This window comes from Aquila chrysaetos, assembly GCF_900496995.4.
Source record: "Aquila chrysaetos chrysaetos chromosome W unlocalized genomic scaffold, bAquChr1.4 W_unloc_4, whole genome shotgun sequence".
Classification (NCBI taxonomy): Eukaryota; Metazoa; Chordata; class Aves; order Accipitriformes; family Accipitridae; genus Aquila; species Aquila chrysaetos.
The window spans coordinates 1,556,514-1,581,047 of NW_024470324.1; the positions used below are offsets into that span (position 1 = coordinate 1,556,514).

At 42.3% G+C, this 24,534-nt stretch overlaps 1 protein-coding gene across 2 annotated transcripts in view; it reads right to left on the minus strand.

The window, feature by feature from the left end:
- The window catches only part of LOC121233033 (microtubule-associated serine/threonine-protein kinase 4-like), a 235,285-nt gene that overhangs the window by 129,734 nt on the left and 81,017 nt on the right, over positions 1 to 24,534 (minus strand). For both annotated transcript variants that reach the window (XM_041121619.1, XM_041121618.1), the window contains 4 exons: positions 11,958 to 12,036; positions 6,762 to 6,919; positions 2,194 to 2,269; positions 574 to 783 (listed from right to left, as the gene is read on the minus strand). In XM_041121619.1, the coding sequence (XP_040977553.1) occupies positions 574 to 783; positions 2,194 to 2,269; positions 6,762 to 6,919; positions 11,958 to 12,036 (523 nt within the window). The remainder of the gene's footprint in view (positions 1 to 573; positions 784 to 2,193; positions 2,270 to 6,761; positions 6,920 to 11,957; positions 12,037 to 24,534) is intronic.

A 24,534-nucleotide genomic window follows, 5' to 3' on the forward strand; every position in this document is an offset into this window, starting at 1 on the left:
CTTATGTCATAGCGCTTTTATTTAGTCAAGTTTCAAGTTTTTCTTAATTCATTTAGCTAACTATTCTATGGAAGTTTCAACACTGTTAGAAATGACATTATTTCTGTTAATAAACAATTTAATTATGAATGGAATATTATAAATATTTAAATAATTACATAACCTCCAAATAATGGAAAGCCAAGCGTTGCTGTTTGCTTTCTCAACACAGCAGGTAATTAGTAGGGTTGATAAAGTAGAAAGTGTATATGTTTCCTCATTTATCCACAGTAAATAGAATATCAAGCCTCCTCACTTAGGGCTTATGCACACGCTTCTGTAAGCAATTTATAACTTGCACTGCATGACAAAATGCTGTTGTTTCTGAAATCTTTACAACCCATTTATTCCAGGCTAGTACACTAGGATGCCTTATAGCCTTTGTAGAGGTCATTATGTAGACTAAAACTGCTACAAATATCACTTTGACAATTATTTGTGAAACAGTCATGATTATTTCAAGGCAACAACTCTTAGGCAAAGAGATTTAAACAATTTTTCAAGCAAACATAACAGTAGTCTCATGGCTCATACCTCCTGTAGCAATTTGTCTAATTTCTGCTGTAATTCAAGGAAGTATCGTGACGTGATGAGGCCCTGGTGGGATTTATCCAAACAATCTCGAGCCAGTTCTGTGATCTGATGGTGGGTAAAACTGAGCACTCCATCTGCCAGGGGAAGGATGTTATCTGGAGAATGATTTGTTATAATGTCTTGAAGCCTCTCTTCCATTTGAGCTGTGGCCTATAGACAAATAGATACATGATACAGCTTTACATGAAACTAACAGCCTCAAAGCTTACTTCTGATTCTGCAACGTTTCTGTACCACCTAAGAAGTTACCTAGGTGGAATACGTGAAATGACTGAAGCAAAAAGGCAAGCAAACAGAAAGGCAAAGTGACAGATGACATTTCCCCACATTACCAGTCCAGAAAAGCAATAGCCTTACTGTTCTATTAAGCAGATCCTCCCTTTTGTCTGCCACTGGTGATTAACTGTGCACTAATCTTGTGTTGATCACTAAACAGAACTAAAATAAGAGCCATGACTGTAAAACTTTAAGTCCAAGTCAAAATAATAAAAAAAAAAAAAAAAAAAAAAAAGAACGAACTCATGGAGGTCTACTTTGTTTTGCTAAAACTGCAGATACTACAGACCAGAATATCTTCCTTCCTTTCATATAGGTTATACCACAAAAATATTTCACTGGGCAGAGTTTGAAAGAACACTGACTGATTAAGAGCACCACAAGCTGTCAGATGTGTCTGCAGGTTGCTAGATGTGTCTGTTTTACAGAACCAACTGTTTCTCACAGAATTGCAGATGCTTAAAAAAACCTAAAGATATTTTTCTTATTAAAAAGTAATCCCACACCTCTTAGTTCATATCTCAAACACTGAAATGAGTGGGTCATTTCACACTTCTGATTGTTGCTGAATTGCTCTGCAAATCCTGACAAATCTCTCTTCATATTTCTATGAAGAAATATGAAGAAATTTCTTCTATTTTTTTAGGTACTTTTTGGAACAGTATCAGCTTTACCTTATTTTATTTTCCAGGGATCACCAAAATCCTAGGAGCAACCGAGAGTGCAGCGCTCCTAGCAATGTGCCTGCACCTAGGAACTCATTTGTGTCTCAGATCTCTAGACACAACAGCAACACGTCCTCATTTGGTATCTCACAATCAAACGCCCACAACTGTGTGCTGATCTTCATAATTAAAATAAATATATAATGAGTGTTTGGGAAAAGGAAGAAATGCCACTAAAGAAAGGAATTTGCTGGTATATCAGCAGATGCTGCACAAGACTTAGTAACAGAAACTATTTTTGTTTTACTAATTCAGTATACACTTACCCCAAGTACACACCACCTATTGAAATTGAATGTACCATCACTTTCCAATCAGCAGAATATATTACCAGCATGATTAATTTCAAAACCAGTTCAGCAGCTTTGCCGAATGAATGTCCAGTTCTCAGGAGGGATTTTCTTTGTTGTGTTCTTATCTTTCTAATAAGAGCTTGGTGATGCTTTATGAAAGCCATTACGGGCTTGGATCATTAGTTCCCATAACAAAAACACCACTTACTTAAAACCTATGTTGCCTATCAATTTAGATACTGGGTATCTTAAATATAACTCATTACCTTTGGAAACCTTTCTTTGTAGACATGGTTCATCATAATTATTTCATTGTCACAGCAGGCAGGAGAACGTCCAGGGCTGCAAGCAAAGCAAATTATCCCTTTAAAATTGTCTCAGCATGAACTAGAATTAGTTATTATATTTTTGTACAGTTTATTTGCACCAAAAAGTCAGCATAGGCTTCACTGGAAAGGTACATTCTCTCATCAGTGGTACACTTGGTTCCTTTCTGCTATTTCTGACCATGCCTTAAAGATTATTTCATGTGCTTGACATCTAACTGCCCACTATGTTATTTTCTTAGTTTATCACTACACTTCAGGGTAAAGGCAGTTTTGTAATACTTGTGAACATCACCTTTTTCTCAGAAGGGCAACAGGGATATATTTAACTGTTACTTATGACTATATCTGCCCCTTTGAAGGTTACATACAATCAAAATAGCAAGACCTGACCGAGAACTCTGTTAGCTGCAAGAGAAAATGATGAGAATGAGTCTATTTTTTAATTTTTTTAAAAAACAGATCATAAAAGAAAAAAAAATCAAAACAATCTATTTCAAATCTCACTGGCAGATAAAAGCAACAACTTCCTACAGATAATACATGGGTTCTATCAATGCTGGGGCACTGTGCCTATAAAAAAAACAAACATGAGACTTGCAGGAAAACAATCCATAAAAGGTACCCATGGCCTTGGCTAACCTATGAAACTGCTTTTTGCTATCGTGAGCCTCATTGTCAGTTATCAGTTCCTTTAAAAACCTCCATGTGATTTTCCTGGGTTGGTGACAATGGCCCATCTAGTCTGGTCTAAATGATGTGGAGTAGGAAAAAGATACCACAAAGGGAATGCCATGCGTCAACATAGGAGTTTCTCACATGAACAGAATAACTGGCTTTTGGCTTTCTAAATAGGCAAAAGTGAACAATAAAATCTGTCCCAATATATCATAGCGGTGGGTCCTTTAACTGATATGGACAATCTGTTAGAGACATCCACAGGCAAATCCACTGAGGACACGGTAGATACCATAATTCCATCACAACACTTCTGCAGCATAACCCCCTCACTGAAAATACTTGGATTTTTTTTTTCCCTGGAGCATTTGTACACATTCTGTGAGATCAAATGTAGGAATTTAATTTTTTTAAGTGTTAAAAGCATAACAGAAATTGAAAAAAATGAAAGATGTGGCAATAAATACAATACAGTTTTAATCTGTAATCTTCTAATGATGAAACAGGATTTTTTTCTTAGAATCATAGAATAGTTTGGGTTGGAAGGGACCTTTAAAGGTCATCTAGTCCAACCCCCCTGCAATGAGCAGGGACATCTTCAACTAGATCAGGTTGCTCAGAGCCCTGTCCAACCTGACTTTGAATGTTTCCAGGGATGGGGCATCTACTACCCCTCTGGGCAACCCCTTTCCAGTGTTTCACCACCCTCATCGTAAAAAATTTCTTCCTCATATCTAGTCTGAATCTATTGTCTTTTAGTTTAAAACCATTACCCCTTGTCCTATCACTACAGGCCCTACTAAAAAGTCTGTCCCCATCTTATAAACCCTCTTTAAAGTACTGAAAGGCCGCAATAAGGTCTCCCCAGAGCCTTCTCTTCTCCAGGCTGAACAACACCAGCTCTCTCACCCTTTCTTCATAGGAGAGGTTGATACAGGGAAATAACCATCTGCCTTTTGACCACTTAAATGTTTAATAATTCTGTTGGCCTTGTTTGTTCTTTCGAGGCTCGCTTGCCGGGGCCTGGTGCCTGTGGCGTCTGTCAAGGGTTAAGCTTATCAGGGACTGGTATTCCTCAGGGACTGACATGCCAGACAATGGGAGTGATAAGGGGAACTGCAATGTTAGTCTTACCACAGAACTTGTTAGGACTTGTTAAAAACCGCTGAAATCACCAAGTAAGAAGAGAGCATGCATGAATGACTAAAGTTCACTAGAGGACAAAAGAAGAGGAAGATAAGACCCCTGAAGAAGTAAACGACCACCAGAGACAGATCTGAGCCTGCACAAGATGACATAAACATTTTAGAACTGCTGACACAAGCTTTTGAACTAACCCCGCCCCAACTTATACATATGTATATTTTGTATTGTGTAACCCTATGTGAATATGTATGCCCTGGTGTAATAAATATATGGCTGCTTGCTGAGATGGTGTGCAAGCTTTGAGGAGAAATCCCCTTGCACCCCAGCACCGGAATAAACATGCCTGCTTTATAACTCACTCTGAGTTGTAAAGTTTGTTCCGCGTGTCAAGGTATTCCATCCCTCTGATCATTTTTATGGCCCTCCTCTGGACCTGCTCCAACAGGTCCATGTCTTTCCTGTGCTGAGGACTCCAGAGCTGGATGCAGTACTCCAGGTGGGGTCTCACCAGGGTGGAGTAGAGGGGCAGAATCACCTCCCTCGACCTGCTGGTTATGCTTCTTTTGATGCAGCCCAGGATACAGTTGGCTTTCTGGGCTGCGAGTGCACATTGACGTCTCATGTCCAGCTTTTCATCCACCAGTACCCCCAAGTCCTTCTCCACAGGGCTGCTCTAAATCCCTTCATCCCCCAGCCTGTATTGATACTGGAGGTTGCCCCAACCCATGTGCAGGACCTTGCACTTGGCCTTGTTAAAACTCATGAGGTTCACATGGGCCCACTTCTTGAGCTTGTCCAGGTCCCTCTGGATGGCATCCTGTCCCTCAGGTGTGTCAACCACACCACTCAGCTTGGTGTCATCTGCAAACTTGCTGAGGGTGCACTTGATCCCACTGTCTATGTTGTTGAGGAAGATATTAAACAGTATCGGTCCCAATATGGACCCCTGAGGGACACCACTCATCACTGATCTCCATCTGGACATTGAGCTGTTGACCACTACCCTCTGGACGCTACCATCCAACCAATTCCTCATCCACCGAACAGTCCACCCATCAAATCCATATCTCTCCAATTTAGAGAGAAGGATGTTGTGGGGAACCGTGTCAAAGGCCTTACAGAAGTCCAGATAGATGACATCCGTAGCTCTTCCCTTGTCCACTGATCTAGTCACTCCATCATAGAAGGCCACTAGGTTGGTCAGGCAAGACTTGCCCTTGGTGAAGCCATGCTGGCTGTCTCGAATCACCTCCCTGTCTTCCATGTGTCTTAGCATAGCTTCTAGGAGGATCTGTTCCATGATCTTCCCAGGCACAGAGGTGAGGCTGACAGGTCAGTAGTTCCCAGGGTCCTCCTTTCTACCCTTTTTTAAAAATGAGCCAGGCGCTCCTGAGGTAATGGGAGCCAACAGGGAAACACCAGCGAAATACCTCAAAGGAATTAAGGTGCGTTCCTCTAAGAAGGTGACATGGCTGACAGCCCAGCTGAAGTGCCTCTACACCAGTGCACGCAGCATGGGCAACAAACAGGAGGAGTTGGAAGCCACTGTGCCACTGGAAAGCTATGACCTAGTTGCCATTACTGAAACTTGGTAGGACGAATCCCATGACTGGAGCGCTGCTGTCAATGGCTACAAGCTGTTCAGAAGGGACAGGCAAGAAAGGAGGGGTGGAGGGGTTGCCTTCTCTGTCAAGAAATGGATAGATTGTGAAGAGCTCTCTCTGAAGAATAGCCACGAGCAGGTTGAAAGCTTATGGGTAAGAATTAGAGACCGAGCCAACAAAGGGAACCTTGTGGTCAGTGTTTACTACAGGCTCATCTCCGTAGACTTCCAGTGTGCTCCAGTGTAATTACAGTACAGTAATTATTAATTAGTAATTATTGTACTGTTTCATGTAGGTAGCAACTTCATTTATCATAATAGTCTACACGGATTTTAAATAAAATAAAAAAACAGACTTAAAATAGATTGCAGTTAAAAATTAAATCCTTAAGATTTTTATACCTGTGAAACTATTTTTAAAAATTTGAAAGGATCAATACAACAACTAGAAATATACTACTTCCTTTTTTTTTTTCCCCTTCCTGTTCTTGAAAACTTATCCATAAATATTAATCTGCATTTTCCAAACCTAACCTATTCTGACAGTTTAGAATTGATCTTGGATAAAACACATCTTACACAAATGGCCACTGCAAAGGAACTGCAGAGGCCTAGCCTTTGGGAAACAAGAAACTGAAGTTCATCTTGGTTAAAGAAAATAAATGAATGCTTACCCCCCCCCCATATGTTCATCATCACATTTCTTTCCATATACTCCTAAAATATAAATACATTTCAAATTAGTTCTGTAAATAAAGACTATATTCTGTGAACAGTTTGAACTCTGGAAGAGAACCAGAGCTAGTGTCAGATCAATAATGACTAGCTCATCAAGACAGTTCACATGGGTTAGTTGCCTCCATCAAGCCCTATCTTACAGTGTTAATCACTGAAGTAAGCTATGATCAAAACCAGGAGTAAAAATTTAAAAAGACTATTAATAATTCATCCTCAGATTCTTACTTCTTTTATTATACTTCAGCAATTTTGAAAATAGAGAATGTTCCCAATGTACAAAACCATGATGCTCCAGAGTATATAAATTTAGATTCAACCCCTATTTCCAGACAGATAAACTCACCTGAGACTTTGGGACCGAGGGCGCATTGTAGTGGGCCTGCATTTGTTATCACTGGCAATGCTCTCAGTAGTACAGAAATGTTTAGATAAAAAACGTAGTTCATCAGGTGTCGGCTGGTATGGTAACTGGTGTAGCTTCTCTTGGGATGAGAAGGATGACTACAAGAGCAGAGCAGAACACAAGCTTCTATCATAGTGAAAAAGCATTTTCAAGACCATATTCAGTGCTCATGAATAAAGCCATTTAATTTAAAAATTATAGTTACTGTTTCCCATGCTTGACCACCAATTTAAAGAAGAAAATAAAAAATTAGTCTCAACTTAATGAGCTAAATATAGACTAAGTATAAAAACTACTTCAGTCCCAGAAGAAAGAGACATTGCATTTCAAAAGTTCAAATTTCCTCTAAGGTAAAGATGACATCTAATGTCAGTTATACAGACCAATACTTAAGGAACAGTTAAAAAAGGATCTACTGAAAATTACTTATTTGAGTAGGACAGAGTAAGTATAACTGTAGAGTACAACTTATTTCCACAACACAAATTGCAATTCTACATACTGAAGGTATTTCATTATCCAAATTTAAGACATTATTAATGCTTTTAAAAAAAATTAAATATAATCTAATTTCTTGCTGAAAAAATTCATATGCCATTTTCTCATGAAAATCTGTACATTTAAAATGAAGTGAAAGAACTTAATACATTTATCAAGATAGGTTCTATGGCTGACAAAAATGAAAGGGATTACACTGAAACCATTCACTTAGTTTCAAAATGAAAGATACACAGTTATGAAATTAGAAGTGCTACCACAATAACTAGCCTTGCAAAACTGCATGTAAAACCGTACTACATAAAGCAGTGCAGATGATCATACTATCATATTTTACTGTCTTTTACGAAGCATGGCTAGCTACCTGAGCCACACTAAATGTTTGGAGGTAGAACTTTGAAACTACTTCCCTGAGCGTGGATTCGATGTCCTTGTGAAGAACGTGTACATAATTCAATGCATTAACAGCTAGCCTTTCTAATCTGGACTGATGAGCGTAGACAGAGAAATGCTCTACTGTTTCTGATACCAAAACTAGTTTCCAAGATAGCTCGTTCACAGATATCCTTGTATGACTGCATGAAACCGCTTGGTACCATGCAGACATTCCCTTTATTTTACCTGTGGAGGGGATAAAGTCAAAAAACTTGTACTTCTTTCTGGAGCTCTTCAGTCTCCAGCTGGCTTTTTCAAAAAAATGAGATTCTTCTATATGTCAGTCTTCATGTGCAAATTATTGTTCTTATCTGTCTTCTCATATAGGACACCAAGGCCCCTGCCTGGCTGCTCTTTTATTGGAGGCCAGCACAATAAGAGCAGCCTTGCTATATCATTCCAAGTGAGGGAAATCAATAAACTTTCGTACTGTACAGATGTTGCCCTACATTGCTAAGGTCAGCAGGTAATATCTAGGATGGTAAGCACAGAAACTAGACAGTCTTTATAATTTCCTGGCAACTTGTGTGGCAAAAGCTGAATATATACTAATTCCTAAGAACTCAAGAAAAGATTACTTATTACACTAGATCTCATGAAGTCATCTCTTAAAAGCAAAAAAGAAAACCCACTGCTGGGAAAGCTTAACTCACACAGGACTGGTCTATGTGGGAAGGCTGCATCACATCAGAACAAGTTAAAGTTAGCGAGATTGCATTACCTTGCTTTGCTGCAGGCTAAGAAGCACGCACACCAAGAATTTATTACAGTTCACCTTGTCAAGTCACAGTAACTCATTTATGAATTTCAGCCTTAGCACATTACCATGCATAATTGAGCACACAGCATAAGTTCTTTCTTATCTCACACTATGGTAGCTAGTTACAGTTAACCTCATGGCATATTTCCTACAGCCACACTCAGTAAGTTAAAAGATATTCTAGCACAATGAAATTTCCCAATACAGACCATCACATATGGCTATTTCTATAAAATCAATCTCTACCTCTTTAGCTTCAGGGGATTCTGGGAAGATCAGGAGGAAAATAACCTATATCATGCTTTTTCTCATATAAAGTGTCACAGAGTCTAGATCTGACAGGATTAAAGCGAAAATCTTCCTTTTGCTAAGGACTCTCAGTTGTATTAGGGACCATCACAGGCACAGAGTGTGTTTTCTTGGAGGTCTGAATTTTTATCTCTGTAAAAATCCAAATTCTCATAGCAAAACTCTTAAAAAAAATTAGCTCTTTTGGCATTCTAGAATAGCTGCTTCAAAATTTACATAAGATTTAACATATTTTTAATATACACAGCCATAGTGCATCATGGCAAGACAAATTTGTCAGCAATACCAGCTAATGTAACCCCAAAGTCTCTTTCCTCATCTCTTTACCCTATTTCCCCATCCAAATAAGCTTCCAAGAATATAAGCTACTGGCAAAAATACACAACTGAGTATTCTCTCACTTTATCTTTTTGATAGGCTTGCTCTCCTAGAATATTCAAAATCATCTCAACTGCATCTTGTAACTGGCAAGATCTGATCCAACTTTGCTAGAATACAACACACCAAGAGTTTCTTTTCAATCAAATAATCTTAGCAGGAGATATTTTCATTTAATTTCAACTTTGTTGTGAGAACTGGTATATGTGGTACTTGCACCACTTCTAAACCCATGAACTTCCATTAAATTGATAATTCCATCAATCTCTTCACTTCCAATATAAAAAAAAGTTAAGAAAAAACAAGCTAACAGGAAATGGTGTGCTGCACTCACCTGAGCATAACCACAATCACTACAGACCCTTCTGCCCCTGCTTTGAATTTCAGTTGCTTATAAAGATCAAAGTTGTGCTCTACTGTGATGTGTAAAAAATGTTTCTGGTCTCCAGTTGATACATCTCTGGATTAACGTGAATCTTCTTTATCCGGCACTGAAAAGGGAGCGTTCTGTATGTACGATTAGGCTATTGTGTGTGAAGTGGTCTCTCATTGCCTCTAAGAATTTGTAAAAATATGGAGGAGGTTGCACAGTACTAGCTGTTTCAGATTCTGAAAAAGTACATGAAACCAATTAAATGGGCACACTTCCAGTTTTCATTTTCTGATTCACGTATATCATCCAGTGGGTAAAAAAAGAAAATTAAAAGCATCTCTACTAAGAAGCAAAGAAATAGTGACTAGATTTAAAATTCAGAGGTTGTCCCAGTGCTTTTGCAGGGTTCATCACCAGTAGAAGATTCTTGGGGAAAAAAAAGAAAATTATAAGAAATATATGGCATGAATTCTCTACTGCTGGTTTCTTCAGCAAAATTCAAACTTATTTATTGGAAAAACGGGTTTCTTTCCACAAGTCAGAAACTGTTTGTTCAATGCTAGAGAATACATCTGTTTTAATATTTATAAGATGTAGTCTATCCAGGAAATATCAAGGGAGAACTCAACAACAATCTATTACAGAAGTTAAGATATCCTTATCCATAAATGACAGTGCTATATTTTTTAACAAGAAATGCAAAAATGATGTAAAGCTGCTCCACATTCCAGCATGCATACAGTAGTTAGTAAACTTAAGTTGGAAAGAAGTAAATGAACTAGAATTACCATTTTAAAGTTGCAGATGTCAAAGAAAAAGCATATGACTATGGATTGAAAATTAAAACTGTGTTTTGATATGTTTCTGACACAGCTTTTCATTTCCTTTCTAGCATAAGCCTGTTTCTTATAACAATGATGGGGTTCCTATGGCAATTACTTATTATCTGACATAACCTCCTTTACGTCAATATATTTTAAGTGAAGAGCACAGCATATTTGATCTAGTTCCAATGAGAGGTGTACAAACATGCGCTATGGAAAGTGGTTAGGGAATTAATGTGAAACCAAGCAATTTGCTTGACAAAAGCAAGATCTTCATAGGAAGGAAAGCAGAGGTCAAAAATCAGTGCTACTGAGGAACAGTTCTTCAGATACATGAAATCCCCCAACCTGGTTTGAAGTCAGCAAGAAAAAGAATTGACTTGACTTTCCAGAAGCCTTTGTGGACAAAAATAAAATAGAATTGATCATAACATAAAATGGTCAAGTTTTATCAGTGTATAGGATGTGGAACTCAACTACTTCACAAGAGAAACAGAATACACCCAATGAAAGAGAAAGCTTACTTAAATTGTAAAAGAAACATTTTTAAAAAATCAGATACCAGATATCCAATAATATGTATCATTCATAAAACAGTACTTTCATTAATGATGCAACCCTAAAGATACAAAACAATTTTTGAAGAGTCATAGTTGGATCTACAAGGACCAAGCCCTTTACTGCAGAAGATGTAATGTAACTGTCAAAATGCTTGCTATTTCTGAAGCAGGCTTCCTCCACAGATCTATCTCCCCAGTCTCTCAGGTGTGATTATCACAACAAATAGCTTAGTTCCAGGTTGTAACACAACCCAGTACTTCCTCTCCAGTATAGAGGTGTGTGCGATGTGCAAAAGTACAGATTCATACTTCTTTCACTGCCTAGCTCCTAATTATTGAAGCAGGATCTCATGCACTGCCACGGTACATGTCACAAGTCATATGGTACATGACATGGTAGGGGGGGGGCTGATATGAGATCACACCAAAAGGATTGCTCTAACAGGCAAAAATTAACAATGTAGACTATTATATTTATCCTATTATGTATCCCAAGGGATTATTCTATTCTAATTATAGCCATCTAAAATGCTAAATAACTCACCTATTATCATGCAGTAACATCTCACTATTGCCAAAGAAAAAGACAGGCAAATGCGTGATTCATCCCATCTTAAGATAGCAGTCTAGCCTAGGATGGATTAATCGTGTCAGGGTGGTTTCTCTTTCTTTTTGTTATCAAGGCAGCCTCACTTAAGACTTGATACCAAACTACCATATGGTTAAAATAAGGCAGTATGTCTCCCCTCCTACTGCCCTACAGATCAAAAGGGGGCAGTTAAACACTACTCCCCTGCCAGAAAATACCTCTAAGCAAAGCACTCATTGCATAAAGTTTTCTTCTGTTTCAGTGAAGTAAAGCAGTTTTGTATCCCATATTAATTCAAAGTCTATCAACAGTAACAAAACCACATTGCCTTCTCCTAAGAGAAGTAAGCTAAATTTGAGAAGATACAGCATGTAATAGAAATCTATCAGTATAGCAAAGTGAATACTTACAGAAACAGTTGAGCTGGGGGTATTTGTACCATAGCCAGAAGAAGGGAGAGAAGCCAAAGACCAGCGGCGACCATCAGCCCTGTTGTGAAACTGAGGTTAGTCAAATGAACACTGCAGTATCCTAATACAGAAACATCTGTGAAAGTATTACTGTGTAAAACTGGATTCCAAAACCATGGTACAAACAGGGTTTTTAACAGAGAGTAAACTTTCACAGGGGACCACAATATCCAAGCATTCAGCAATGATGACTTAGGCTTACAGATTTTTTTAGCGTTTTTCTAGTTAAAATCTATGAGATGAAACAACCAGAAAGTGAACAAACAGCTCCACAGACTTGGTCTCTGTCGTGGTTTAACCCCAGCCAGCAACTAAGCACCACACAGCCACTCACTTACCTCCCTCACGGTGGGATGGGGGAGAGAATCAGAAGGGTAAAAGTAATAAAAATTGTGGGCTGAGATAAAGACAGTTTACTAGGTAAAGCAAAAGGCACGCACACAAGCAAAGCAAAACAAGGAATTCATTCACTACTTCCCATCGGCAGGCAGGTGCTCAGCCATCTCCAGGAAAGCAGGGCTCCATCATGCATAATGGTTACTTGGGAAGACAAATGCCATAACTCTGAATGTCCCCCCCTTCCTCCTTCTTCCCCCAGCTTTTTATTGCTGAGCATGATATCATATGGTCTGGAATATCCCTTTGGTCATTTGGGGTCAGCTGTCCCAGCTGTGTCCCCTCCCAACTCCTTGTGCACCCCCAGCCTACTTGCTGGTGGGGTGGTGTGAGAAGCAGAAAAGGCCTTGACTCTGTGTAAGCACTGCTCAGCAATAGCTAAAACATCTCAGCATTATCAACACTGTTTTCAGCACAAATCCAAAACATAGCCCCATACTAGCTACTATGAAGAAAATTAACTCTATCCCAGCCAAAACCAGCACAGTCTCTCACTAATATGCATAGAAATGGAACACAGGAGTCTTCACAACTCTCAGGTCCATCGGATGAAAATTAATGAGAAGTAAATTAAAAATTTGTGAACAAATGCAAACCACAATGCTCTGACCCATGGAATAACCACCATAGTCTGCTTGAAATACAAGGGTAACGCTTTCATAAGTGACATAGTTACAGGATACCAGCAAACTAGCAGGCTAAAGTCAAATAACTGGAAATAATAATTAGATAAAAACTTGAACTTGCTAAGTGTTGGATATGTAGATCAGGAAAAACAATTTTTCAGCAAAGATCACGCTCACTCAGAGTTTAAAAAAAAAAAAATTGTAACAAAAAACAATTTCTGTTCTTCGCCACTTCAGGTGAGCTACGCACAGACAACATGGAACTTGAACATTCAAAGTGACAAACCACAAAACAACTATGGGAGCAGTGTTTGGATTTTTGAGAAGGTAACATTTACCTGTCATTTTGGTGCCCCTTACTAGAGTACAATTGTATCAAATATGTTTAAAAAAAGCAAAATAATACATAAGTAAATAACAAAACAGGACTAGTTTTTATTAACACACAATATGATAGTGTGTCCTAGTTTCAGCTGGGATAGAGTTAACTGTCTTCCTAGTAGCTGGTACGGTGCTATGTTTTGAGTTCAGTATGAGAAGAATGTTGATAACACTGATGTTTTCAGTTGCTGCTAGTAGTGTTTAGACTAATGTCAAGGATTTTTCAGCTTCTCATGCCCAGCCAGCGAGAAAGCTGGAGGGGCACAAGAAGTTGGCACAGGACACAACCAGGGCACCTGACCCAAAGTGGCCAACAGGGTATTCCATACCATATGACGTCCCATCTAGTATAGGAACTGGGAAGTGGGGGCGGGGAATCGCCGCTCGGGGACTAGCTGGGTGCCGGTCGGCGGGTGGTGAGCAATTGCACTGCGCATCATTTGTACATTCCAATCCTTTCATTATTGCTGTTGTCATTTTATTAGTGTCATCATTATCATTATTCGTTTCTTCTTTTCTGTTCTATTAAACTGTTCTTATCTCAACCCGTGGGTTTTGCTTCTTTTTCCCAATTTTCTCCCCCATCCCACTGGGTGGGGGGGGAGTGAGTGAGCGGCTGCGTGGTGCTTAGTTGCTGGCTGGGGTTAAACCACAACAGTCCATTTTGGCGCCCAACGTGGGGCCTGAAGGGTTGAGATAACGACAAACATGACCAGAGCTCGTTAAAACAATTTTGTTATAAGCATTCATTATATTGGTCTTATAGTCGCTGGTCATTATGTTGATTTATGTGTTCTTAGAATTGTTGCTCTGGTTTTTAAAGTTCTGTTATGTATCACCTCGCTTGCTGTATGTAGTCCCTCTTCTGCTGCTTATCATCCGTGGGAGGTGGATTAAGGTTTTCGCTTTGATGTATTGTATAACACTGGTTTATGGTATGATAAAGTCATCAGTTGTGGGATTAATCCGGTATTTGCACTCAGCATTGTCACCTTTATACTGCGGGAGCCATCTGTGGGAAACTATTAATAATTATACCATTTACCTTTCCTCCTTGGAAAACCAGTCTATGGGTGGGGTACCTTTCTTCCCCTCTCCTTTCTCCTTCAGTCCAGTTACAATGGTGTTTGGGAATTTTGAAAAATTTGAATACTCTTGGGATGTTGAGACCAGCACAGTCCTAGCCCTACTGCTGGGAATTAGCATGCTTCTGAATGTGGTTCAGCTCTTGTTTAAGGTTAAACAACTATTTAAGAAGATCACCCAGAGATCTTCCCCGAGGCTGGATAATTATGAGTGGCAGGGTGTGTGGGGTAGCATGGGCAAGTACCTAGAAAAGTGGGCACCTCCAGTGTTTTGGAAATTCACCCCTGAACAAGTGCAGAATCCAGAAGAACTAGTAAAATATTTGGAAAAGGTATGCTGTCACGCCGGCAGCTCCAGAGAGATACAAATCACTGCAACGTGCTGGGGCCTGGCCCATGCCTATCGAGCCCTGTTCGGCACAACTCAGCACCCCCAAGGGGAAGAGAAGGTCTCTGGACCTAACAAAAAAACGATGAGCACTGCGGTCACCCAAACCCCGGCAATGGGCGCTGCGGTCCCTCCAGCCCCGGCGACGAGCATTGCGGCCACCCAGACCTTGGTGACAGGCACCGTGGCCCCTCCAGCCCTGGCAATGAGAACTGTGGCTACCCAAACCTCAGCAACAGGCACTGCGGTCCCTCCAGCCCCGGCGACGAGCACTGCTGCTACCCAAACCTTGGCGACAGACGCTGCGGTTATCCAAAACCCGGCGAGCGGTACTGCAAATGAACCAGCGGATCAACCTGCACCAGTATCAGTTGCCCCCGTACAGAAAAAGAAATATAAAAAATCAGCTCGCTTAGCAAAGGATGAAGGTGAACCAGGGTCATCATGGGAACAGGAGGAAGAGGCAGAACCAGAGGTAATAACCCGGTCCCTATCCTTGAGTGAGCTGCGGGATATGCAAAAAGATTTTGGCCGCTGTATAGGTGAGCATATTATCACCTGGCTTCTCCGATGCTGGGACAATGGGGCTGATGGCTTGGAATTAGAAGGTAGGGAAGCCAAGCAGCTGGGATCGCTTGCCAGGGAAGGTGGCATTGACAAGGCAATTGGAAGAGGAACACAAGCCATCAGCCTCTGGAGGCGACTCCTGTCAAGTGTGAAGGAAAGGTACCCCTTTAAGGAAGATGTTATATGTCAATGAGGCAAGTGGACCACCATGGAAAAAGGTATCCAATATCTGAGGGAATTAGCTGTGCTAGAGACGATTCATCATGACCCGAACAACCCACAATTACCCAAAGATCCAGACAAAGTCCAATGCACACGACCCATGTGGCGGAAATTTGTACGGAGTGCACCATCGTCCTATGCCAACTCACTGGCAATAATGACCTGGAAAGACGAAGAGGCACCGACAGTGGATGAAGTGGCTCACCAACTCCATCAATGCAAAGAAAATCTCTCCTCCTCCCTACAAGCCTGCATTTCGGCTGTGGAGAAGCTGCCCGAGGATTTCCAGCAATTCAAAGAGGATATGTCCTATTGCCCACCTGTAAGGACCAATGTCTCAGCTATTAGGAGTGAGCGCTCCTCTGCCCAAGAGAGAGAATATAGAAGGTACACACCGCGAGGTGCCCTGTGGTTTTACCTATGTGATCATGGAGAGGACATGAGGAAATGGGATGGAAAACCTACCTCGGTCCTAAATGCACGGGTACGTGAGCTGCGAGGAAAAACCACCACAAAAGGGGATTCTACTAGGAAAAATGCCCCTCCAGTTTCCAAACAGAGTAGAAGGGCTGATCTTATTTCTGATCCTCTTGAAGGGACTTCTGAGCCAATTATACAAGAAGTGAATACTGGATACTCTGGCCAGAATGAGAGGGGCCCTGCCTCCAGCCAGGTGGAGGAAAGGGATAACCGGGTCTATTGGACTGTGTGGATTCGATGGCCTGGCACGTTAGACCCACAGGAGTATAAGGCTCTAGCAGACACCGGCGCACAGTGTACTCTAATGCCATCAAGTTATAAAGGGGCAGAACCCATCTGTATTTCTGGTGTGACAGGGGGATCCCAAGAGTTAACTGTATTGGAAGCTGAAGTAAGCCTAACTGGGAATGAATGGCAGAAACACCCCATTGTGACTGGTGCGGAGGCTCCGTGTATCCTTGGCATAGACTATCTCAGGAGAGGGTATTTTAAGGACCCAAAGGGGTATCGATGGGCTTTTGGTATAGCTGCCTTGGAGACGGAGGGCACTGAACAGCTGTCTACCCTGCCTGGTCTCTCTCAAGACCCTTCGATTGTGGGGTTGCTGAAGGTTGAAGAACAACAAGTGCCAATTGCTACCACGACGGTGCACCAGCGCCAATATTGCACCAACCGAGACTCTCTGATTCCCATCCACAAGTTGATTCGCCAACTGGAGAGCCAAGGAGTGATCAGCAAAACTCGCTCACCCTTTAATAGTCCCATATGGCCAGTGCGAAAGTCTAACGGGGAGTGGAGACTAACAGTTGACTATCGTGGCCTGAATGAAGTTACGCCACCGCTGAGTGCTGCCGTTCCAGATATGCTAGAACTTCAATACGAACTAGAGTCAAAGGCAGCCAAGTGGTATGCTACAATGGACATTGCTAATGCGTTTTTCTCAATCCCTCTAGCAGCAGAGTGTCGTCCACAATTTGCCTTTACTTGGAGGGGTGTCCAGTACACTTGGAATTGATTGCCCCAGGGGTGGAAACACAGCCCCACCATTTGCCATGGACTGATCCAGGCTGCACTGGAACAGGGCGAAGCTCCGGAACACCTGCAATATGATGACAATTGATGACATCATTGCATGGGGCAACAGGGCAGATGAAGTCTTTGAGAAAGGGAAGAAAATAATCCAAATCCTTCTGAAAGCCGGTTTTGCCATAAAAGAAAGTAAGGTCAAGGGACCTGCACAGGAGATCCAGTTTTTAGGAATAAAATGGCAAGATGGACGTCGTCAGATCCCAATGGACGTGATTAACAAAATAGCAGCTATGTCCCCACTGACTAATAAAAAGGAAACACAGGCTTTCTTAGGTGTTGTGGGTTTTTGGAGAATGCATATTCCAAATTACAGTCTGATTGTAAGCCCTCTCTATCAAGTGACCCGGAAGAAGAATGATTTTAAATGGGGCCCTGAGCAACAGCAAGCCTTTGAACAAATTAAACGGGAGATTGTTCATGCAGTAGCCCTTGGACCAGTCTGGGCAGGACAAGATGTTAAAAATGTGCTCTATACTGCAGCCGGAGAGAATGGCCCTACCTGGAGCCTCTGGCAGAAAGCACCCGGGGAGACCCGAGGTCGACCCCTGGGGTTTTGGTGTCGAGGATATCGAGGATCTGAGGCTCGCTATACTCCAACTGAAAAAGAGATATTGGCAGCATATGAAGGAGTTTGAGCTGCCTCAGAAGTGGTTGGTACTGAAACACAGCTCCTCTTAGCACCCCGACTGCCAGTGCTGGGCTGGATGTTCAAAGGGAGGGTCTCCTCTACACATCATGCGACTGATGCCACGTGGAGTAAGTGGATTGCACTGATCACACAACGGGCTCGCATAGGAAACCCCAGTCGCCCAGGAATTTTAGAAGTGATCACGGAGTGGCCGGAAGGCAGGATTTTGGAATGTCGCCAGAGGAGGAGGTAACGCGTGCTGAAGAAGCCCTGCTGTATAATAAACTGCCAGAAAATGAGAGGCAATATGCTCTGTTCACTGATGGGTCTTGTCGCATTGTGGGAAAGCATTGGAGGTGGAAGGCTGCTGTATGGAGTCCTACACGACAAGTCGCAGAAACTGCTGAAGGAGAAGGTGAATCGAGTCAGTTTGCAGAGGTGAAAGCCATCCAGCTAGCGTTAGACATTGCTGAAAGAGAAAAGTGGCCAGTGCTCTATCTCTATACTGACTCATGGATGGTGGCAAATGCCCTGTGGGGGTGGTTACAGCAATGGAAGCAGAGCAACTGGCAGCACAGAGGTAAACCCATTTGGGCTGCTGCACTGTGGCAAGATATTGCGTCCCGGCTAGAGAATCTGGTTGTAAAAGTACGTCATGTAGATGCTCACGTACCCAAGAGTCAGGCCACTGAAGAACATCAAAATAACCAACAAGTGGATCAGGCTGCCAAGATTGAAGTGGCTCAGGTGGACCTGGACTGGCAACATAAGGGTGAGCTATTTATGGCTCGATGGGCCCATGATGCTTCAGGCCATCAGGAAAGAGATGCAACACATAGATGCGCTCGTGACCGAGGGGTGGACTTGACCATGGACACTATTGCACAGATTATCCATGAATGTGAAACATGTGCTGCAATTAAGGAAGCCAAGCGGTTAAAGCCCCTGTGGTATGGAGGACGATGGCTGAAATATAAATTTGGGGAAGCCTGGCAGATTGACTATATCACACTCCCACAAACTCGCCAAGGCAAGCGCTATGTGCTCACAATGGTGGAAACAACCACCGGATGGCTGGAAACATATTCTGTACCCCATGCCACCGCCCGGAACACTCTCCTGGGCCTTGAAAAGCAGGTCTTGTGGCGACATGGCACCCCAGAGAGAATCGAGTCAGACAACGGGACTCATTTCCAAAACAGCCTCATAGACACCTGGGCCAAAGAGCATGGCATTGAGTGGGTGTATCACATCCCCTATCATGCACCAGCCTCTGGGAAAATTGAGCGATACAATGGACTGTTAAAGACTACATTGAGAGCAATGGGGGGTGGAACTTTCAAACATTGGGATACACATTTAGCAAAAGCCACCTGGTTAGTCAACACCAGAGGATCTGCCCATCGGGGTGGCCCTGCCCAGTCAGAATTTTTACATACTGTAGAAGGGGATAAAGTCCCTGTAGTGCACACAAAAAATATGTTAGGGAAGACAGTCTGGGTTACTCCTGCCTCAGGCAAAGGTAAACCCATTCATGGGATTGCTTTTGCTCAAGGGCCTGGGTGCACTTGGTGGGTGATGCGAAAAGATGGGGAAGTCCGATGTGTGCCTCAAGGGGATTTGATTTTAGGTGAGAATAGCCAGAATTAACCTGTATGATATTAGTTGCTATATAACCCTGCTACTGTATGTTATCATTACTATAATTGTTATATGCTATATCCATAGTACTATAGTAAGAATCACTTAGATCAAGCAAGAAAGAACTGTGATAAAACTGAGCAAAGCGCAGTAGTGATGGAACCAGAACTGACTCCAGCATGCAACAATCCAACGGTGCACACCATCCTCCTGCTGCGTCCAATGTCAACTGCTCGTCACACTGCACTGAAGCCCAACTCTGCTCTACCGACTGAGAGGACTTTGCACCATCCCTCCTGCCCAGAAGGACTGGTATGACAGATGGAGCCCAGAGTCAGGAACTAAATGAACTCAACGAACATAACCCATAAACTAAAGGAATGATATCTCTGTGTGTGTGTACATATATCTGTATATATATATATCATTGTTCATATGTCTCAAAGGGATGGAAAAGGTGATGATGATTGACCAGGATGTAACTAAAGGTATGGGAACTGAGCATGACGTCAATGGTATAGAATAAGGGGTGGATACTGTCCTAGTTTCAGCTGGGATAGAGTTAACTGTCTTCCTAGTAGCTGGTACGGTGCTATGTTTTGAGTTCAGTATGAGAAGAATGTTGATAACACTGATGTTTTCAGTTGCTGCTAGTAGTGTTTAGTCTAAAGTTAAGGATTTTTCAGCTTCTCATGCCCTGCCAGAAAGCAAGCTGGAGGGGCACAAGAAGTTGGCACAGGACACAGCCAGGGCACCTGATCCAAAGTGGCCAACAGGGTATTCCATACCATATGACGTCCCATCTAGTATAGGAACTGGGAAGTGGGGGCGGGGAATCGCCGCTCGGGGACTAGCTGGGTGCCGGTCGGCGGGTGGTGAGCAATTGCACTGCGCACCATTTGTACATTCCAATCCTTTCATTATTGCTGTTGTCATTTTATTAGTGTTATCATTATCATTATTCGTTTCTTCTTTTCTGTTCTATTAAACTGTTCTTATCTCAACCCGTGGGTTTTGCTTCTTTTTCCCAATTTTCTCCCCCATCCCACTGGGTGGGGGGGGAGTGAGTGAGCGGCTGCGTGGTGCTTAGTTGCTGGCTGGGGTTAAACCACGACATAGTGGGAGAGAGGAGATAGGAGAATTGGAGCTCTGTTTTACAGCCAGTACAAAGATCATCTCTCAAGTCTGATCTGCACAAAAAATATAATTCCATAACGGAGAACTAAAGTCATGCCAAATCAGGAACCTTAAACCTCTTGATGTAACTTCCCTACCCTTCAAGCTAACTGTCTAAAAAAACCCCTTGGCCTCTCTCCATTCTAATGCCTTATTTCCTACTGCCATTTATCCATCCACAAGCTACAACCCAGGTCTCTGGGACTTTGAATACATAGAGTGTGAGAAAAGAGGTCAAGAACCATACCTGAAATGTTGCCAATTGCTTAACTACAGTACATAATTAGTGTTAAAATATAAAGAGAACATGTGGTAGAGGGACTGCTGACTGTATCAAAGACTGAACTCTGGAAAAAACTTCTTCCTCCGCCATAATTTTGTTTTTAATTCATTAATTCTCCTCCCCTTTCCCCAGGTATGCATGAGCTACCTCCAGATGAATGAATGATTCCAAAAAGAGTTTTCTCTTCATTTCGGTTCAGCTGCACAAGCTAAATATGTTCACAGTTGAAAGAACTTGGAAGGTATTTAAACATGGGTGAGACCCATATATTCTGCAGCTGTGAGACAGAAAACACTTCCTTACTGAATAACTTCTATTGAACAGGGTTCCTGCATCACATAGCAATTCTCACACAGAAGAGCCATCGAAGACAGGGATGGGATATCACAGAAAGTATCTGGGAAGCAAAGGCGGGAGAATAGGAGGCATCCATAAGGGAAGAAGGGGAAAAAAGGTAGCAAGCCCCTACAGCATTTTTCCCTGGACTCTCATACACTGCTTGTCCCTGCACTACAGTGCAGTCCTACCCACTTCCCAGCAGCTCTGGAAAGCAGGATCTGTTACCTACCCATGGGCTCATAGATGCTGGACTCATACGTACCAGCAGAAGAGGCAGCCGCTACCAAAAGTGCAGGCTATTCCCCAGCATCGATCACCCCACCAGATGTGGGCAGAGGAAGGTGACACTCCTGCTCGTTGCCAAGGGGCCATTGGGAAGGCTGCTCCAGCCCAGCGCACCAGCTGGCAGCACAGCGGAGGGCTGCCTTCCTGTTGCAGCTCCCCTTCCTTCCACAGCTGTGTGGCATGGCCTGCAGCTGATGAGAAACTGCTATCCCAGGAAGCCCTCCTTTCCCACAGGAGGCCTCCAAACCACTTCCTTTGTTTTTCCCTCCCTTACACTTCCCCAGTTTTTTGGTATCCCCACTGACTGAGGGGGAGAGGATGGAAAAGGACTATCCATATGCCTATAATGCCTCACCTCTGCTCCTTCAACCTGCTGCATCACACACACACTGTCCTTCCCTTCCTTTGTACCTTCATTAAATTTACAAAACATAACAGAAAAGGCATAATGTCAGAAGTCTGAAAACTGCTGTCATTAACACACAGGCCATTTTACTATCAAAATGCATCCTATCATAGGTTATATGAAGACAATCATAACACACTGTTATGGGTTTGTGTGGCAGGGTTTTTTGGTAGCAGGGGAGGGGCTGCAGGGGGGGCTCCTGTGAGAAGCTGCTAGAAGCTTCCCTGGCTCCAAGTTGGACGTGCCTCTGGCCAAGGCCAACCCAATCAGTGATGGTGGTAGTACCTATGCGATAACATATTTAAGAAGGGGAACCTGCAGTGAGTAGGGGGATTGGAATGTGAGAGGAACACCTATGCAGATACCGAGGTCAGTGAAGAAGGAGGGGGAGGAGGTGCACCGACGGCAGGCTGTCCCCCTGCAGCCCATGGAGGTGAACGGTGGAGCAGATGCCCACTTGCAGCCTGTGGAGGACCCCACACCGGAGCAGGGGGATGCCCCCGAAGATGGCTGTGACTCCATGGGAAAGCCCACGCTGGAGCAGTCTGTGACTGAAGATCAGCCCGCGGAAAGGACTCATGTTGGAGAAGTTCATGAAGGACTGTCTCCAGTGGGAGGGACCCCACGGTGGAGCAGGGGACGAGTGAGGAGTCCTCCCCCTGAGGAGGAAGGAGCGGCAGAGACAATGTGTGGAGAACTTACCTCAAACCCCATCCCCTGTCCCCCTGTGCCACCGGAGGTAGAGAAAACCGGGAGTGTAGTTGAGCCGGGAAGGAGGGAGGGGTGGGGGGAAGATGGTTTAAGGTTTGGTTTTACTTCCCATTATCCTTGTTTTGATTTGATTTGTAGTAAATTAAATTGATTTTGTTTCTTCCCCAAGTTGAGCCTGTCTTTTGCCCATGACCATAAGTGGTGAGTGATCCCTCCCTGTCCTTGTCTCGACCCAGGAGCTTTTCTTTATATTTTCTCCTCACCCCACCGTGGTCGGGGCGGGGGAGGAGTGAGCAAGGGGCTGTGTGGTGCTTTGTTACCAGCTGGGTTTAAACCATGACACACATACCAAATTGATAAGAAAATTTTACATTAACACTGTCTTAAACTTTTTTATCAAACATTTTTGCTATAAACATAAAACAAAATCAGTTTCCATAGAAAACTGCTCTGAAGAAGTTTCTTGAATCCCACTGAAATGGTGAAATATTTTGAAATCACAGAAAATTCTTGTGTTAACACTCCTTTAAAAGAAAGATTTTATTTAAAACTTTTCATTTTGAAATTAACATCATTACAGGGCTCTAAAAATGGTCAAAATCTAAATGAATCACTGATAGACAAATTCATTTTTTCCTCCTGAATTTTAAGATTTGCAAAACCATTATGATTTCAACTTTCTGTTGATTAGTGGTGGGAGAGGAAAACTACTTCTTGCCTGCTATATTTCTAAATAATGCTTAATCTTTCACATCTGCTTTTTCCATTGTAAGCTATTTCAGGATTTAATGCCTCTTTCTAAAAATATGTTCACAAACAAATGTAATCTATGGAGAGATATCTTTCCTTTTATTTAAAGATATTATCAAGAGGAAGTAGATTCAAAAGAAATACTCAACTTTAAGGTGTTGATTAAAAAAGTGACATCATATGCTATTAGAAAGATTGACAAGATCTACTATCGCAGATGAATTTGATTCAGATAATAATAATAGGAATACACAAGTTTTCTCCACTTTGCAGCTTTTAGAAAGAGTTCAGCCATTTCCTTGCATTTACTTTTGAGAGCTTGTGTGTGCAACTTTAATGAACTCCCCAAAAATAAAGGAAGTAAAGCTATAGCGGCAAGTGCTGTCGCACTGCAAATACAAGTTACATGCCTTGCACTGTTTAATGACAAAGCCACAGCATTCCAATTTCATTTTTTGTGTATATACTCTTGGGTCAACACATAAACTCTGCCTACCCTCCCAGGCTTAGAGTTAATGAACATATTATTTGAGGTAGGCTGACAAGGTGTTAAGTGATTGTCATGGTTTAACCCCAGCCAGCAACTAAGCACCACGCAGCTGCTCACTCACTCCCCCCCCCACCCAGTGGGATGGGGGAGAAAATCGGGAAAAGAAGTAAAACTCGTGGGTTGAGATAAGAACGGTTTAATAGAACAGAAAAGAAGAAACGAATAATGATAATGATAACACTAATAAAATGACAACAGTAATAATAAATGGATTGGAATGTACAAATGATGCGCAGTGCAGTTGCTCACCACCCGCCGACCAACGCCCAGTTAGTACCCGAGCAGCAATCCCCCATTCCCACTCCCCTCAGTTTATATACTAGATGTGACATCACATGGTATGGAATACCCCTTTGGCCACTTTGGGTCAGCTGTCCTGGCTGTGTCCTGTGCCAACTTCTTGTGCCCCTCCAGCCTTCTTGCTGGCAGGGCATGAGAAGCTGAAAAATCCTTGACTTTAGACTAAACATTACCTAGCAACAACTGAAAACATCAGTGTTATCAACATTCTTCT